This window comes from Athene noctua, chromosome 1, assembly GCF_965140245.1.
Source record: "Athene noctua chromosome 1, bAthNoc1.hap1.1, whole genome shotgun sequence".
Classification (NCBI taxonomy): Eukaryota; Metazoa; Chordata; class Aves; order Strigiformes; family Strigidae; genus Athene; species Athene noctua.
This window is the reverse complement of record NC_134037.1, coordinates 198,127,697-198,146,681: the sequence shown is the minus strand read 5'-3', so window position 1 is coordinate 198,146,681 and position 18,985 is coordinate 198,127,697. Positions and strand designations below refer to the sequence as shown.

Sequence of the window (18,985 nt, the reverse complement as noted above, 5' to 3'; positions counted from 1 at the left end):
AAGTAAATAATAAAAAACATATTTCCTTTTGACAGTTTTAGGGCAGAACAGTGGAGCTGCAACAGAGGTTAAAAATGTCAAGTGAATTTAGTAAACTTAGTCAGACATCATACAGGCCCCACACTTGTGGAGAGAATATGCCCTCAACATTAACCAGAAATGTGTACATCTGGGGTATGTTTTTGGTAAGATTCAGCATAGCAATGCTTTCAAAGCAGTAAAAAGCCAGTTTCCCTTTTTATCATTTAAACATTCTTTACATTTAGCCCAGGCTGCTGCTGAGCCTTTTGTTTAATCCACTTTAACTTTGCAGGCAAACCTGCTAACACCGGGCAACTTCGTGGTTAAAAGTTATAGCTCTGTGCAAACTTGATAAACCCAATGATTTAACCTCTTATTTACCTCAGGTGAATCAGAGTGACTCAAATGAAGTAGCAGATGAAAAATGGGAATTGAAACAGAAAGGTATGTGCTATTTGTTCAGAAGTTATGAGGGCTGGTTTCTATCCTCAGGATGAGTCTCCTGGAATCCTATTTTATTTCAGGTTATTTTAGGAACCCAGAACAATTATTTGCTCCATGATGGCTCCTTCCAGCCCTTTCTTACACAGAGCGGATCTAGAATCTTACACATACAGGAATACAGCGCTTCTGTCTTAAAACCTTGTCTTTTCCTCAATACCCGCTTGAGTCTTGGAATAATTTATTTACTGTTTAATGACAGTAGCTCAGAGCCAGAAAGAAATGTCTTCTCCAGTCAGACCACTAGCCTTTGTCTCGGCTGTAATGAATACAGAAGGTGGCTTGTGGGAAGATGCTGCTCTTCACCTTCAAGCACCACCCAGCATCAGTCCCAGCCTCCGGGACTGCCCTAGGCCACAGTCCTCCTGCAGTGTCCATTTCCTGGAGCTACTAATGGGGACAGGCAGGGATCCTGCTATCCAGGTCAGCTTCTCACACAACCCTTTACAAGCATGCTTATGGGATTACAAGTTTAAACAACCTCCTTGAAACTGTGTGGAGTATTGCAGAGAAGGGGTGGAGACAGGAATCACATCAGCGTTCAAGTGCGTCGCACAGCCAGCCACCTCAACCCCCAAATCAGCTTCTCTTGTAGACAGAAGCTCACGGCTGCTCAGACAGCAGTCGCTGACTCCCACGAGCCTTGTAAGAGTATGGTGAGCCCTGGGTGACCTTTGCACTATCTGCACACCATGCCCATGGCACATCATGCTTTTTTTCCATTTGGTGATTTTTACATGGAAACATTTCCAGACAAGAACTATGTTCTTCAAACCCTCTCATCATACACAGACTTCATTAAAATCTTACTGTGTGAAGAACCAAGTGCTACTGGTGCCAACAGAGCTTTGAGACATCATTGGCACATGCAAGGCTCGTCACTCCTGCTGCCCAACAGACTGCATCCAAGCACGGCTTCAGACACAACAGCCACAGCATGAAAAGGCCCTAATAGTGATTTGTCATCACTGCAGCAGCTGCGCTCCATCTCTACTCCATCCACCTAGAAAACATGCACACACAAGTGACAAGATTTTATCTGTCAACTAAACTCCCATCCATTGCCTTAGAAAACTCCAACATGAATCTTGACTTTGGGTGTGTAGTTTCACAGTCGAATCTCACAGTCTGCACTCTCCACTTCTGAAACACACAAAGACATTTGCTTGGCCAGAGACACCACTTCCTTTAGAACTGGAATAGACACAGACCCCAGCCACTTGGGTCCTGTCGCCAGGTCAGCCCTGCCCCAGTGCGCTGGTTCAGCAAGAGAAAACACAGGCGTAAGGATCATCTTTGGCAACGGGAGTCTCAGGAGAGAACAGCCTGGCTTCTAAATTTTTTTCTGTCAAAAATAATTTTTTTTGCCTTTCAGGCTGGGGTAGAGGAGAGAAGGAAAGAAAACTGACCTGACATGCTTACTTAGGGCTATGCTTTTTTTTTTTTTTTTTTTTTTTTAATGCTATTTTCTGCATTCCAGATATAAGGGATGCTGTCCCAAGTGCCCCTGTCACGTCAACCTGTCTTGCGGGCAGGATTTGTTGAGTGTTTCAGAAGACACCATCAGAAATATATGCTGCAGACAGACAGGAGACAGAAGCTAAAAGAAGCACTGGAAGCCCGGTTTTAACACAACCTGCACACCAACCCTGTTAATGAAGTTATACTGTAAGAAAAAGCAGTTTTCAATTATTTCCTATCAACTTAAGCTAAGACATGTTAGCAGGAGAACAAAATGATTGTATACACTGGAGAAGACTGAGTGGAAAAGAGACAGACCTGGGAACGGCATTACAGTAATTTTGCATTTAACTCTACTCTTTTCTTACAAATTATATGTCCAGTTTACTATGTTAAAACCTTGCTTGTTTCTAAAACGAAGTTTACAATTCCTCAACAAAAATACACACTTGTGTAATTGTGGTCGAGTCCCCCTTCACCAAGACAGTTGATATGTCTGCCACCATCAGTTTGGTTTTCTTTCCCAACTGTGGTCTACCTGTTACACCACTACTGTCACTCAACTCTGAGTGTGCCTGCAGAAGCTCTTCTCCAGAAGTTTCTCAGAAATGCACGCTTGTGCTCTGGCAACAAGAGACACAAGATACAGCAGTGGGAGTTACCCCCAACACCAGCTAGACTAACACACACTGAATGAACAGGTCAAGAGCTTTCTATCCCAAAGGGGCTGCTGTCACGCCTTCCTGCAGACACTCCCCAACAGAACCAGTGAGTGCAGCTCGTCACATAACATCCTGGAGCCAAAGCTTAATCCACAGATTCAGAGGGGACTGGTAAACTCCAGAAGACTGACTTGTACAAACCTCAGCATGCCCAAGGTTTTGACACAGAGCAGGTTCAGAAGGTGACAATTCCATAGGTCCATGAGCCCACACGCATGCATGGTGCTGTGCTCTTCTCTTTCCTCCTGCCCTTTCAGCATGGTCTCACCCCTCCCTTGCTGCAGCAGCAGCTGTGTAATAACACAGGGAACCAGTTCAAGACGCTGATCTAGCTGAGCGATAACTGCTTTCTTTGTGAAAGCTGGCTCAGGTGCCCTATTTGGTTCACTACAGAGTCCCACGGGTGCAATGCTGACCCAAGACAAGGGGTGGGGATGAGCAGAGGAGTGAGGATGGGAGTCAGCAGCCCCCGCAAGGGTTAGTTTACACTCACAAGGATCTCCATCCACAGTCCAACTCTGAACAGCATATGCTGTGCCAACAAGCACACCCATGGCCACTGTGAATCTAAACAGACTCCAAATGTGCACACAATTTTCAGAAATAAAACATTCCTTTTAATTGGCAAGTACAACACACATTACAGATAATTAGTATTTTATAAACCATATTAAGTTACAAATACATGTTAAAAATTGCAGTTCATGGCAGCTAAAAGCTTGGAGTCCAAAATGCATCTCTGCAATGCTTCGTTACTTCCCTTTCACCAGGCTGCTGGGTGAAGATGAATAAAAGACCATTTATCATCTACTAGGAGGTGGTCTACTACATACTCAAACAAAAAGAAAACCTCATTCCTAAGAGTATCACTAACAAACAGAGGCATTCAAAGTACTTCAGCCATCTTAAATCATGTCAGATGCAATGAGGACACAGTTAAGAATTACTCTGTAACACTTTAAGCAAAGATACAGATATCTTTACATTAAACTGACAGTTCAATGCTTTCTGTTCCAATTCAGCTTAAAACGAGAACACTAGCTTCTACCCCACAGAAGCTTAAGGTCCATCATGCAGGCTTTCATGACATCAAAGCTAGATGTTTGTAAATCAGACCCTTATTACAGAGGAAAGTTACGGTGTACAACTAAACAGCATACATAAATATGTATCTTATATTTCAGATCTTTATTCCCCTCCTTAATGACTTTTGTTGGTATTAGTGAGATACACAGCTCATTCCATTTTCACTACACTCAGAATATTAACAAGTTATGTGTGTTAATACATTAAATATCCTTTAAGAAGTCTCTTTAAAAAAGTATTTAAAAATATTTTTGGAAAAGTAGAAATCTATTTTCCAGAAAAGCAAGTGGTACTAGGATAGCATGGACTCCAGTGCTTAAACATCCTTTCAGAGAAAACCCATCTTGATGGCTTTTGTGCCTGGGATCCAGTATGTCTCAGCTGCCAGACTCATATTCTATTCGTCCTTCTCGCTGTGGTGGTAAAAAGTCATCAAAAATCAGCTTACCTTGCCTTTCAGTTGGCAGACTTTCAAAGATTACTATTCACTGGACTGTATAAGAGAGACATTTAGCTTTGACAAAAATTCATTTCTTCCTTACTCCTATTTATGAGTCAGTTTTATTATACCGCTGAGATTGCATCTTCAAAACTAAAGTCTGCTGAATGTGTCTGGAGAAATGACTTTGTATCTCAAAAATATCAAGAGTACCATTCAAATCTGAATTTCTATTAAAAACTGTGCACATTTAGCAAAAATTATGCTGCTGTAAAAACAAAAGGCCTGCTCCTTGGCCTGCTCAGAATACAAGCTACAATGCAAGAGATTACACCAGAGGGTTTTTTCTCTGCTTCTTTTCTAAATGCAGGCATTAAAAGTAAAGTGTTACTAAGCTTTTCCTAAGAGAGCACGCAGGGGTGTGGCAATATACGTTTAACAGGAACAAAAAACAATAACAACCTTCTAGAAAATGCTGCATATTAGCAGCATGCTTGGTTTCCAAAACATAAGGAATTGCATGGGAGTTGTCAAGATGTAGTCCACACACCTCGATCATTGAACTGATCACTAGATTCCAAGAAACCAAAGCAAGTTTAAAAATACATGACAACAACTGCCTAGAAGGCAGAGTTTTATCATCTGTCAATAACCAGATGAATAAAGTGCATAGCAACTATTATAACAGTTTCTTGAAAAGAGAATATGTTTAGCAAGTCTCAAAGTTTGTACGCTTGACGCTTATCCATACATTTTGCTACATGTGTGGCTTCCCTTTTGTTTTGCTGTTTAGCTTCACTGATCGACCCTTCAGCACTGTCCTGTGATTTCCTTTGCACTTCATATGGAATGTGCTGAGATCTCCGACTGCTGCCTGATGTACGTCTGGAAGCTCTTGTCACCAATGGGATGTTCTCTAAAGGAAAAGAAAAAAAGGAAAAAGTACTATACATAGAATTTTCTGTCAGGACATCAAAATGGCAGAATGGGAAGTGAACAAACAAAACCTTTTCCCTAAGTTTGATTTTCAAAGTTGCAATTGTAATGCTAATACTGGGTCTTACTTGAACAAGAAGAACCGACTGACTGAATGTATCCTCTCTTTTGCCAGTCATGTGCAGAATGGTCCTTTATTTATGTGTACACAAAATACAGTCATGTGGCTGTATGAGCCACTCTTCCCATTTTTAAACCAACTCTCTAAAATAAGCTTGTAAGTACATGTATCTTCTGGTACTTACTGCTCATTCCACAAGCACAGGTTCAGAATTTAAAAAAAAACCAAACCAACAAACCTCACACTTACTTTTATGAATGAAACTGCATTAAAAAATAAACATTTAAATATTCCTTACAGTCCTTTAAAATATTGTGGTATCAGTCCTACATCACAATCCTACTTTGTGTGTATTTGCAGGATCTTTTTTGCAGGGAAAATACTACTTCTCAGGACTGTTCCCCTGCTTGGACAACCCATTATACTCACTGGCTTCCATATTTTGTCTTCTTAAATTTATCCCTCTTATACTGAGCGTGCTCCTGCTCTAAAGTTCCAACACCTTCAATAATCAGCTTTAGTGTTTTATATGTCTCCTTAGGGTCATCAATGATGAATGTAGAATATTCTTCCTCTTCAGGTCCATCATACACAGATTTGCTGCCACAGGCCTCTGGGGAAAAAAACCAAAACAAACCAAAGTATAAGAATAGTGTCAGATAGGCAGGGGAAATAAAAGTGAGACAAGCAGACTAAAAATACTCAGTCTAGGGTTCATACAGTTCCTTGGTTTGCTTCCGTATGACCACCACAGAACTGTGGCTGACATCAACAGCAACAGCAGAAGGAGCAGTTCCCTGTCCTTTTGTTGGTAGGAATAGAGGCTGTCCCGTGACTTATCCCTCCTCCTCATCTTGTAAGGAAACAGCAGCAAGCCTGGCAGCTGTTTCTAGCTTGGTGTGAAGCTGTCCTTTGCTGCACAGGCAATGCTTTCATCTCAGCTACCATTAGCACGGTGCCCATGCACACACTTTGGGAACTCTGACACAAGCCTAACTGCCACTGTGCTGCAGGGTTGGCCCACATGAAGTCAAGAGTTCATTTGTCAGAAGGACACGGCCCATCCCTAAGCAGCAGCTAAGCAGCACATATGGCACTGCAAAACAGACTGAATTCAAAACAATTACAGGTTGAAGTAGTCACAGAAGCTGTTTTACCACATGATGCCTAAAAGATTAATACAACAAGCATAAGCAGAAGGTCATGACTACTGCCTGGTTGCCTGCTTAAGGACATATCCTGAGGAGCAAGTCATACTACCTTCTTATCCTACCAGAGAGCCTTCCTGCCTAAGAGATCAGGACACTGATTACATATGAACATTTGCAACACATTCACCATGTGATCTACTTCTGCATCGTAGTTGAGCGTATTAGAAGGGGAGAGAGATTATTTTACTCTGTCTCTATTTTTCCCTAGCTGTCTAGCTTTACCACTGCCTCAGTCTCTGCTTTTGAGTTACCCTCCTCTTGCTGCACTGTCTGTGCCAGACCTGTGTCCTTTTCCTGGACACTGAAACTTGATGCTGGCTCTGGCAGTGAGGAATCAGAACAGGGGAAAGCTGGGCATTGGTTCAGACAGCTCGGAAGTGGTGGGTATCTTAAGTTTGCAACTGCATGGCAGCCAGCAATGGATTAAAGTGTTTTCCAGTCTGTGTGTTTGACACCACTGGCTTATCTCATATTAAAAAATAAAGTCCTATTTAAAGATCAGTGCCACAGTGAAGGCTTCCCTGCCACTCCCTGCACTAAGTTGGGATTTCAAGTCTGGCACTGCGTACACCGGATACTTTTCTTGGCATGTCTACCAGTACCAACTTCCTCTGATGTCTCTTCTTTCTTTTACTCTTCATGTCACATCTCTGCTTCCCTCAGCTCCTGAGGATTCCCTAGCACAAACTTCACTTTTCAACATTTCATAGACATCCACAGATCATCTTTCTCTGATGAATTCTGAAAAAGCCTTCCTGAGGAAAGCACTTGCATCCAGCCTGTTCTTGGGATCTGAATCAGGGAATGTGCACATGACTTCTGGTAACACAAAACCATGTTCCACTGAAACCTCAACTTTGCTGGTGCTTCTTTTCAGGATCAGTAAACTTCTGGTTTAGTGTGCATTCTGATTTGTCAATTCAGAGCATTCAAGCAATGCTGTGTACTTAACGCTATTTTAGGATGCTGTGGTTAAGACCGTATTTCAAATAACTGTTTATTATGCAAAGAACTCTGTACAGACTATGAGGCTGCACACTGCACCAAAAATAATTCATACAACTGACTCAAGACAGCAGAAGGGGAAACAAGTTAAATAATGACCAGTGTGTTCTAGGATGTGATTCGCAAGGCTAGAACATACAATTTTTCACAAGTATTTCTGCCTTGCTAAGTGTATTGGAGATGGAATGATCTTTCATCCTCACCTTGCATCTTCTCCAATTTTGGCATATACAAGTTGAAAAGAGAGTAGATGCGCTCAGTTTCTCTATCTCCATCTATATCCAGTTGTATATTTGCTGGAAGGCCTCTGTAAGGCATCAGGAAGAGAGGAAGAAGTTATATGCTAAGCAGTATGTTATGGCACAAAAAGCACTTTAATGAGGATGAAAGTAAAATCGAGTACTCATGAAAGCCAACAGATCGTATGTAAAAGAGCTCAAAATTTCCTATTTTCTCCCAAAAGAAAATGCAGACAAGTTCAAACTTCTTTATGCCTAGATTTATACTGCATGCTTTCACTCTGACTTGAAAGAGAGGGCTGTATCAGTATCCAGACATTTCAGTGAATTAGTCTTCTATAACCAGATGGAGGAGCCAAAGCACTGAACTCCCAACCATCCAGATCTTGTATTCTGAGACTATCTGCCACTACAGACCTGTCGCTGCTCTCATTTTAGATGAAAATAGTTTCCTACGAACTAGACAGTACCTCTTCATTTAACAGAGAGCGTGAGTGGGCCCCTTAGAAACACATCAGTTTAGAATTAAATCTAGAAGCAGGAATTTACAAACAGGACATTGAAGAGATTTGTGACACTTCTACTAATAACAGATGATCGGAACCAAAGAATCTTATCCCACAGTCAGCTACTGATGTCTTGAACTCTGAAAATGTCAACATTTTGACCAAGATATAAAGATACTGACAGTATCAGAAATGACAATAAAGATGGCCTCTGAAAACACCACAATGCTTGTGCACCTAGCAGATGATCTTGGTAACTGCATACCTGCAAGTCACGCTGCACAGGCACACCTATCCCTGGCAACAGTCAGACCAACACCATGTTACCAGTCCTTACCCTGTGCAGGGCGTGCAGCCAGGAGTATTATCTGCAGTAGCTTTACAGCAAAGCCAGTGGCCGTTAAGATAGGCAGAGGGATGGTAGACTGTGAGACGCTTCTTGTTGCATTGGCTAACTTTGGTGAGGATATCAATCCAGTCCTTGGCCTCTACACAATTATTTGCTTGGATATACAGGACTCTTCTTTCAGGCTGGATCACCTGGAACATCTGCAAATAAGGAAATAAGCCACAGAATAAACCACCAGAATGAGATGGTGAACATAAGACTGGGCTCGGACTGATGATTTATTCAAGGAAGACCACAGCATACTAAAAGAATGCACCAATAAATACCTTTCAACACAAAACCAAGCAGCAAATGCGCCCTTAAAACAACAAAGACCTTGCACCTGGTACAAGGAGTAAGATACTGTTCCTGTAGGAGATGATTTACGAACAGCTAATATCAGCTTGCTGGTTGGGCCTCAACAAGATTTGTTGTCAGCCTCAAGGACACAACTTCAGCAGTGCTGCAGCTCCAAGTTTTGGAAGGCTGACAGAGGGACCCAACGCAGGGCTGAAAGGAAATGTTAGTCAGCAGAGGGCAGAAAAGAGAAAAACCAAAGTTTGGATTCCAGCCTTAGTGACAGCTTTGCTTTGATACTGCCTTATCTCTAGTCTTTTTAACATGTATTTCAGCATGATTCTTTGCTTTTAGTAACTTCCATGCTTCTGCACCCAACAACAGCTGCTGTTAGAAAATCACAGAAATACATTTTCTCTTTAATCGCCATCAGGTGGTTGAAATAATTACACATTAATTTTGCATTATGGCTTGGGCACTGAAAATCTAAAGTAGAGCTCTCCTGCCTGTTCAAAACAGCTTGCAACCTGCACAAATGCAAATACACAATTGCATTTATTTTGTTCTCTTGAAGGAGCAAGTTTCTGAGGCATAGGCTTATTGCTTGATTATACTGATCAAACACTGAAGATCACTAACCTGAGCCTAGTTAACTGCAAATTTTGAAAAGCCAAGTGTCAACCATCTTCATTTCCTCTAGCTTCTGCAAATACTTAATTTTAATAGTTTTTTTTCTTGCAGGTATTCCTTCCCCCCCTCTACTTCATTTGATTATTCAGATCATTAGACATTACACTGCATGTGGAATATTGTTTTCCAAACAGCTGGTTTCTCTGTGCTACTTGAAAAAATACCCACAAAAAGACACACCTTAAAAACAAAAAAAAACCTCACACCAACAACACCCCCCCCACCCCCAAATTGAAATTAATTTTTGTCTATTGCAAAGACCTGAAGCCTTGGCCTGAATTCTGCATCTAGCTGGTCAGGAGAATATTGCAGACTGGCACCAGGCAATCTTTTCTTCCCTTGGGACACTTTTAGGTGCGCATGCTTCAACATAGCTTGCAAATATACTTGTTAATTTTTGCATGAACAGGTTTTTAACTACAGTGCCTCTTCTAACAGGAAGGGAAAAGCTCTAACAGTCATTTCCCTGGATTTAGTATCCTTGTAGATGTAAGACAGTAATAGGACAAGCAAACACAAAACAGCAGTGTAGGAGCTGCTAGTGTGGTCAGTCCAGCACTGCCAAAATACACACCAAAGAGAGAGTCCTCTTAATAAAATTTTTCAGGACATAACTGGCAGTTTGTGTCTGAGGAATAGGGAAGGAAGGAACAAGGAAGACAGGAGCCTGCAGCTCAACCCTCTGTTAACACAGAACTACAGGGAAAAGAATTTTAATGTCCTGCTGGGGTAAATGGAGCCTTCTGCGTTACAACAAAGGAACAGATTTAAGGAGTATGGCTTTGTGTAAGGGGATACCAACCTAAGTTAACTAACATATGGCAACTGTTACTGAGAAGCCTGCAACTAAGCCAAGAATTCCAAGTGGTTGCAAGACCTTTACACTACCAAAACCACCAGTTGCTTCTCAAACAACACGGAAGACCTGAACAGTACCACCCCCCCACCCCCCACCCCCCCATACTGTGCTTAAGGAAGATGCAGGCTACTGGCTTTACTGCCAGAAAGGCAGATTCATCTGGACTGAGGAAGACACACATGATGCAATTCAGAGCACAGATACATAGAGAATATTTATAGAAAATGTAGATCTTTAATCACACTTAGCACCCATGATGGAATATCCATCGCAAATACATCTGCTGTGGTGTTTTGAGAATTATGTTCTTGCTGCAGTATTCTACTGATGTATGACAAGATAAATGGGAATATATTAGCATGGGAAGGTGATAATGGTATTTTCTACTGCTTGTGGAAAGACTCTGAACCTTACTTTCCAGAATAGATGTAGTCACCTTCATTTCCTAGGTAATACTGAAATTAAGTAACCACAATAGTCCACAGTTTCTGATGTTAACAATAAAGGGGTATTTTTCCTATAATAAATCTTCACAATAAAGGGATATTTTGGATACATTCTAGCCCAGCATAAGTTAAGACTGCTGTCACTGAAGAGTTGATCAGAATTATAGCCCAGTTCCTCTCCACACACAGTAAATTCTACCTCAACTGTGGGGTTACTTTTAGTTCAATCAAGTTATTTTGTGAAGTACACTTGGCAACAGTTCATCACATTACAACTGCCTTCTGATAGCTTGAGAATTATTTTGCAGCTTGGTTGCTTTTGCCTATGTAATTAACATGAATTATGAACACCAGAGCCAGCTACAGTCCAATGAAGATGTGCTCTAAAAGTGAATTGAACCTTATGCCAACAGAGAGATATACTACCAAAATAACACCTGAAAGAGAAAATACTGAGTAGTCAAGCACTGTACTTCACTTCAGGTTTGAGCACTGCCCTGCATGGTATCCACAAGCAGTGTAGATGGCAGGAAAGACTTCAAGGCAGAAAATCTAAAAGTCACAACTATTTATGTGTATAAAGAAGTCTGTAGTAGATGCACATTTAGAACTGGAAAACACTGAGCTATTTTTTGGTTTATTTTAAAATAAAACTTTGTAAGGACTGTACTCAGCTTTAGAGGCAGAGTGGTATGAAAAAGGCTCCCAACATCACCTAAACTGATCATGTCTAAGAACTGTTCTTACACAACGGATGGTATGTCTTGCATATAGAAGTTGGCAGTAGTGTTCCATGCATGAGAAATACAGCTGTATTTTATTCCCCGATGTGGCAATCAAAATGCTAAACCATGCTAGCACAGCACAGATGTTGTTTTGGCACATGACCTAACCCAAATATATATGCACTTTCATTAACTAGTAAAGAAACCCTGATAGTCAAAAAAAAAGATGTGATCCTTCACAATTATAAGCAGACAGTTTCTTCCCAACAGAGAGGTCTGACAGAAAGGGCAGGGACTTGATCATCTTACCTGTGTCTGACATTATGGAGCCCAGACAGCTGATCAGCAGTGGTCAGTACTGAGTGTGCTGCAGATCACGAAATCCAAAGACTGCTGACTGGGCTGTTAAGAATCTGAATGGGCTGTACTTTTGGAAACTCCTGCTACTATATACAGAACAAGCAGCTGTGGTTGTACATCTTTCAGTAGAAACCCAATCCAGGTTACAAAAGGGAAAAAGGCGATTAGGCTGGTGGATCTAGACCAGCCTAACAAGTACATTAATGAAGATGACCTACTTACATTTTTCATTTTAAAGGATTCCTCCTCCAATCTTTCCACTGCCAGAATGTTTTCAATTGGAATGCTACAGAGAGGGTGATCACCTGTGGAACACACACACACACAGATACTGAGCAACTTATTCACAACTCAACTTCACTCTCTGCCCTTAATTTAAGGGGTGATTCAGTTCCTTTGAAGATCCTTTTGATTGCACAAGAAAAAAAAAAAAAAAAAAGTCTTCCACTCCCCAGGGATTTACTAGCAAGGTCCTTAGTATCACCACAAGTTAATTTCTGTTTTCAGCTGCATTCTGCTATGCTAGCAAACCTCTCAGAAACTGACTACTGTGGCAGGATGCAGTGTATTTCCTGAGAAGGTGACAATGAAAGAAATCATTCCTGTCAGCTCAACTGAACCTAGTAGGTTGATGGTGGTGATGTAAGATCTCAAAGTTGAGTGTGAGATGATGACTGGCATGACCTGGACATGTTTCTTTATCTTTCTCACTCCCTATGTATTTATATGATGCAAGGCACTAGTATTTGTTGGGTACTACTGAACAGACAGGAACAATTTGCAAAAAGCAAAATTCCTGATATAAGGCAACATTAGGTGAACACATTTCTGCAAGTTCAAAGCTTGCAGGTGAATCCCTGCCTTCTGCAGCCAGCTGAATTTCTGAGAACAAGCTGAGATGCATCTGAGAATGTTCAATACAAACCCAAATCCTGGTGTAATGTATTCGTATCCTGAGATTTGTTTCCTTGGACAATCTACTAGGTAACTGTGAGACCTAGAGATGACATTGGTAACTGACACTAGACAAATACTATCAAATATTCTGCTAATTTATAGGGTACTGTGCTATCCAAGAACCTTCTCGAACAGTCAGTACAGACACACTAAAAAAAGAGGCAAGTACATACAGGCTGCCTGACCTGCTGGCACTGTGCCTTCTACAGTTACAGATCTAGATCTCAGTCTTCTGTTCTTACCCAATCCTTATGTTTAATCTTTGTTTTAACGTACCAAAAAAACCACTGGCAAACCTTTGTTACCTTTGCTTTTCTGATAGGTAAACTCATGGTTTGTCAGGCGAAACCATCTCTTCTTGAAGTTTTTCATACCGAATCGTTTTCTTCCTTGTGCTCTCTTGATCATGAACCTAGTAAACAGGACAAGAGTTGTTACAATACACCATGTTTTATATATACATGCATATATATATTTTTATATATATATGCATACATATAAAATATGTATTTATTTATATAGATTTATACATATATACACACATATGTGATGGCACTTGTGAAGCTTTAGGAGGGGACACATAGTGGTTTTTAATTATTGAGGTCTCATCTTGACAAGGAAAGTCACATTTTGATAGGTTTAGTGCATCTGTTAGTTAGGCCTGTCCTTTTTCCAGATCTAGATAAGAGACAAGACAGGCAGCTACACAGGGGCTCTAGTTAGTTAGCTGAACTGCAGTTTGTGCCCTTTCCTGTTACAAATCCAGCTAAATGATTTTCTACTACAGCAGAAAAAGGGCAGAACATGGTTAATACTGCTCTGCTAAGCTCAACATGTTAACTGTACAAGCTTTTTTAATTATATTTTTTTAAAGCTATGAGAAAGCTCAAAAGGTTTAGAGTATGTTTAATAATTAAAAGGCATGTGTAAGGCCTCTGGGAGTGTACCCTTACATGCTTTAGTCAGTCTCAAGCTCTAGAAACAAAATCAGAATGTTCCACAGCTCCACTTGTAATTGCATATTGATGGTGCAGTTGGAAACACTTTTCAATAACATACAAAGAAATCTGACAGCTGAAAGCTAGAACTCCCCCATTCCCCCTTTTTTATTTTGGCAGAGGAGGGGCATTCATTTAGTGAGTTATCAGTTTTAATTAATTTCAAACTTGAATTAGCTTACAAGAAACTGTGATGCGCTCACCACCTTCCTAACCACCAAATCATCCAAAAGCTTCAAGGTGACTTCGGAAAGCCTAATGACTTCATACTGCTCAGCATCACTTTTGGTGGACAAAAAACGCGTGTACGTATGCAGTAGAGAGTTGATAACAGCTACTCTACACACTACATTAACTATTGTGTCAAATACAGAATTGTATAATGGAATGAGTAAAAACTACTTACAGAGTAGTTTTTATCAAGTAGGAAGGCACTATACAGCACAAAGAGGACACAGAGAGAACAGTGAAAGATTTGGTTGAAGATTTTCAACAGCAGAGCTAAAATGCTTAGGACAGCTAATACTGTTTCTCGCTTCTGGTATCTTCAGTCAGAAACAACTACATTGCATCTTACTGAACTGCAGGTCTGTTTAAAGCTCAAGCAGAAACCCAAGTCCCTTCAGACTTCAAATGTTTATAACCAGCTGGGCTAGTTTTTGCTGCCCATTCCAAATTGTCTGGGTAAAAGCTGACAAGGACTGGATACAGCAACAGATTTTTTTTAAACCAGTTCTAGTTACACACCTCTCATTCTTAAATTGGTCAGACAGTTACTGTCTCTGTCCTTATTCTTGGATTACTTTAGAAATATTTAATAAAACTGCATGATTCAGGTCATCACCAAGCCCACTGGTGGTAGTCTTCATATTTCAAGGTTAAGACAAATTTCAAAGGAAGAGCAGATATCCTTGGGTGGACAATATCCTCTTGAATTTAGTTTCTTTTCCTTCTCATGCCAACACTTAAAAGGTGACTTAAAACTTCAAACTCTTACAGAGCTTCCCTTTTTGAAAAATGTCAACTCCATACTGCAGAGCTAAGAGAACATTTTAAATTAAATTCTTCATAGCTGACATAGCCAAGAGAAGAATGTGCTTTTATTTTCCACAGATAGGCGACAAGCATTCAAAGCCATAGAAGTTAAAAGGTAAATTTAAATGATTTCTTTGTTTCTAACATTCACAGAATGTGTGAGTAGTCAGAGCAAATAGTCAGAAGCACAAAGGGGGGAAAAAGTCTAAGATGAAACCCATTTCAGTGCTGGGTGGCTAGAGATACCATTTCTTCTCATGTTTATGGTAGACCTGAGTTTGGATCTGCCTTAGCCTTTCTTGGAAGTATCAGCATGCCCCTTTCACCTACAAGAGTGGCAGGACTAGTTCTCCTTTTAATTCTCTTCCTTTTGCAAAGAACTAGGCAGACAGCTGTTAAGCAGCGATGGCATGATCAATGCCAAAAACCCCAAGTGCCAGCGACTAATCTTTGGTACTGTATGTTCATTCAAAATACATACACTATAGCTTTCCATCTAGATAACAGAAGCAAACAGATTAAAAAAACAAAAGCAAACAAAAACATTGCAAAGGCAAACAGAAATCCCACTAACCAGCCAATCAATCTGGAGAAGAATCAAATCAAAGGCTGTGAAAATTCCCACCCACTCTCCATGATATAACATGGCAATAATGCAAAATGTCAGGAAAAATAGAGAGCTGAAGGCCATTCCTTAACCTTGAGTACGATTTACATGAATGCTACTTAAGAAGTGCCTAGAAAGTGTATGGCCACTTTTTAATCGCTTCCAGTGAGTTAATTCGGATATATACACTGAATATTAAGCAAATCTCAGTCCTTCCTGGAGCCTCTGCCTACAGATAAAAGTCCTTTATTCTCTATTTCAGTAGGTTTTTGTTTTAAGGAAGGAGAAACAAGGGAAAAAACAAACAAAAAAAGAGTTGGTCAACATCAAGAAATAGATAACAACATGTTTTCTGCTGGGTTTACATAGGCATTTCAGGGTTGTTACAGAAAGTACTTCCTCCCCACAGTTAAGTCAGACAAGTCTATTTCTGCAAAGGAAGGGCACACTGTCAGCTGGTAGCTACAGCTAAGCACCAACTGCCTCTACCACCTTACCTGCATGAACTATTACCATCAACTTTCTTTACTGTTAGTTTAAGAGTCCTTACAACAGCAGCCACAGGCCAAGCAAGAAAAGACAGAAAAAAATCAGACAGAAGCAAAAGAAAGATAGAGGCAGAAAAAATAATGTTTTAGAGTTAGGGGGAAAATGTTACAAACCATACATTTATTTCCAAAAACAAAAGAATGATAAATGTACAGAATTAAAATAGACAAACTTGCTTCTAGGGACAGACACTCATCAGAGAAGTGAAGTGAACTGCAGAGGTTAACTGGAAAGGGTAGTCACTGAAAACCTGATTTCTAAGCATGACTTAGAGCTACCATGAAGGCTTAATTTCAAGCAGCAGTTCAGCTTACTGAGCTCTGACAGGAAGAATTTGCATTTTTTACTTTCTTATTCCCAGCTCAAAAGAAGCTGTTTTCACAGCGTACTTAGATGATCTTAACAACTCAGGGTTTTTTTAACACAAAAAGTGTCAACAATTAGTATCTAAAACTATTAGGGCATATGGAACACGCTTGCAAAAAGAGGAAAGGTACTAAAACTAGAAACTGTTCCAAGTGCATCACAAATTTTCTTCAAAATGGCCATGATAATGATTAGCATATGGATCTTACAGGGCAGCAAAAGCAAACTCCATTTGCAGGCTTTGCCCTCACCAAGATATTCCATATCTGCCTTCACAGTGAAATTTTACAGCTTTTGTTCAGTGGAGTTCAGAAAAAAAAATCAACTGGATTTTAACACAATGCTGATTTAAGTTTATTTTGCTTTAACTGTGCTAATTAAGTTCTATAGGCTTCTTTTCCCTCTACTTATTTAAAAAAATACTTAAACTAAGACATTTAAATCAAATGAGAGGATGTTAAAATCAGCTATAGCAGTCACAGGGAGCAGATATAGCAACATGAGACTCTTCCTACATTCTTCTCCGAATGCATAGATGGAATAGGGGTGGTGGGAAAAAAGATAGCTGCTTTAGAATGGTAGCAGGCACACAAGTAGAGGGTTTTGTGGCAACGTGCATGCTTACCCTTCTTTAAGCAATATAGGTTGCTCTATGCTCTTGTGATCTCTCCTTCCCGAAGATGAAATTAAATCTAGAAACTAAAAGGTGAACAAAAAGCAGAGGTAAAAATGACAGGACTGCACTACTCAAAATTTAAAATTTAACATTTGTATAGCACAGAGCTACAAGAAAATACTGTAAATGTTGTTAAACAGAAGCTAATGGCAGAGGTTTGAGGAATTTGGGAGGTTTCCTGGGTTGTAAACTAAAAATAGGACAAATGCTCTTAAGCAGAAAAACTGCAACGACCAACACTTCTTGTGCTTCTCCTTTGTTATATGTATCTTTCACTTCCTTTTGGACTAGGCAATTTTCATTACAGATCTGCAGCACCCTATGAAGCATGCACGTATCTCAAGCTCTAAGCAGCAGTTTGTTAATCTAACCTAATTATTAAGCAGAAGTAGATCCATAGAGATTCTATTATTGACATGCACATAATTTAATAAAAGTTTCTTGAATATGACAGTTATCAAGAGTTTGCTTTTTCCAGCACATGCTTCCTGGTTTACAAACAGCATGTACTACATTCTAAGATTCTGAGCATCAGCTTCAACAACACAGCAGGATTTTCAGAACATTCACATACATTACTTACATTTTTTACTGCATCTGCATATTTCTGCTCATTAAAATAATCATAAAAAGTAGCCATGTAGGATTCCTTGAAATTGGCCTAAAATACAAAGCCATGCATATCATAACACAGTTTATACAGAAAATATTATTGTTAACAGCAGTAGATCATGAGGCAAGCCATTGCAAATTCGAAGTTTTTTTCTGGCCAGACGTAAAATAAGCAAAGCACTACTTTCATGTTGTATAGTACACAATCAGTAGTACCATCTTTTTGTTTCAAAGAGGTAGCAGAATGCATTTCAAATGCTCAGTTATTACAGTTAATAATGCATTCTTCAAAAGCTTCAAACTTCCGTTTTGGCTTTTAATCTTGGTTCTAAAATCAGCTGACAAAAAGTATGACAGAAGGAATTCTGTTGTCTCAAAGGATTTGTAGTTGATGTACAGGTTCATCTACAGTTGCCTAACTAGAATCCTAACTAGACCACCTGCAACTGCAAATTATCACCAGATACAGCAGTGTGGTGCCTTTGGTACACAAATTTTATTCCAGTCAAACAGAGCATAGGCATCTAGATCTCATCTCACCACTGACTGGCAGAAAACTGAACTGCTATGAAAAAAAAAGCATAGCCCTTCTCCTTACTGAGTGATTTAAAATGCTGAAACAATATATAAAGCCCTGTAGAGCTGCTATCATGTACCAGACGCAAGTAGAGAACTTCACGGGCTTTCCTGATCACAATCTTTCTTCCAGAAGGAAGGAATGGAAAGCCCCGGAACAGACTTCTAGGCTGGTCACACACTTTTGCTTTACTGAAATCTGGTTCAGATTAAGACAGATTTAGTTCTCCTGTGAGCATGAGAAGCTTATAATTAAAGCAAACATAGCCAGTTTTGCATAAGCCTAGTGCAACTCAAGCATTTTAAAGGCTTAATTACAACGAATGATACAAGATTAAAAAAAGAAAATCACTTTCTCAAATTAAGCCTTTAAATGAAAATGGCATACTTACAGATTTAGATTTTGATAGGCTGCCTAGCGTTTGAATTGTTTTAGAGATAAGAGTCAAAGTTCGAGAAGTCTGAGGATCCTAGGAAAGAGAATAGTATTATATGGACTAACTATTTAAAATATGGAGTAGAGGAACATAAATTCTATCTTTCTTACTTTACTTGCAGAAAAGTAACATAAAATTAGAAAAGACCCAATAAAGCAC

General features: G+C 39.9%; 1 protein-coding gene across 3 annotated transcripts in view; it reads right to left on the bottom strand.

Annotated features, from left to right (window-relative positions):
- Positions 1 to 3,305: 3,305 nt before the first annotated feature.
- The window catches only part of RASA3 (RAS p21 protein activator 3), a 136,520-nt gene continuing 120,840 nt past the window's right edge, over positions 3,306 to 18,985 (bottom strand). For 2 of the 3 annotated variants that reach the window (XM_074909778.1, XM_074909796.1), the window contains exons 16-25: positions 18,782 to 18,859; positions 17,785 to 17,862; positions 17,151 to 17,224; positions 16,108 to 16,155; positions 13,276 to 13,382; positions 12,236 to 12,318; positions 8,586 to 8,797; positions 7,707 to 7,810; positions 5,717 to 5,900; positions 3,306 to 5,146 (exon numbers count right to left, since the gene is read on the bottom strand). In XM_074909778.1, coding sequence (XP_074765879.1) covers positions 5,071 to 5,146; positions 5,717 to 5,900; positions 7,707 to 7,810; positions 8,586 to 8,797; positions 12,236 to 12,318; positions 13,276 to 13,382; positions 16,108 to 16,155; positions 17,151 to 17,224; positions 17,785 to 17,862; positions 18,782 to 18,859 — 1,044 coding nt within the window. In that variant the 3' untranslated portion in view covers positions 3,306 to 5,070. The remainder of the gene's footprint in view (positions 5,147 to 5,716; positions 5,901 to 7,706; positions 7,811 to 8,585; positions 8,798 to 12,235; positions 12,319 to 13,275; positions 13,383 to 16,107; positions 16,156 to 17,150; positions 17,225 to 17,784; positions 17,863 to 18,781; positions 18,860 to 18,985) is intronic. The other variant, XM_074909787.1, reaches the window with a different exon arrangement.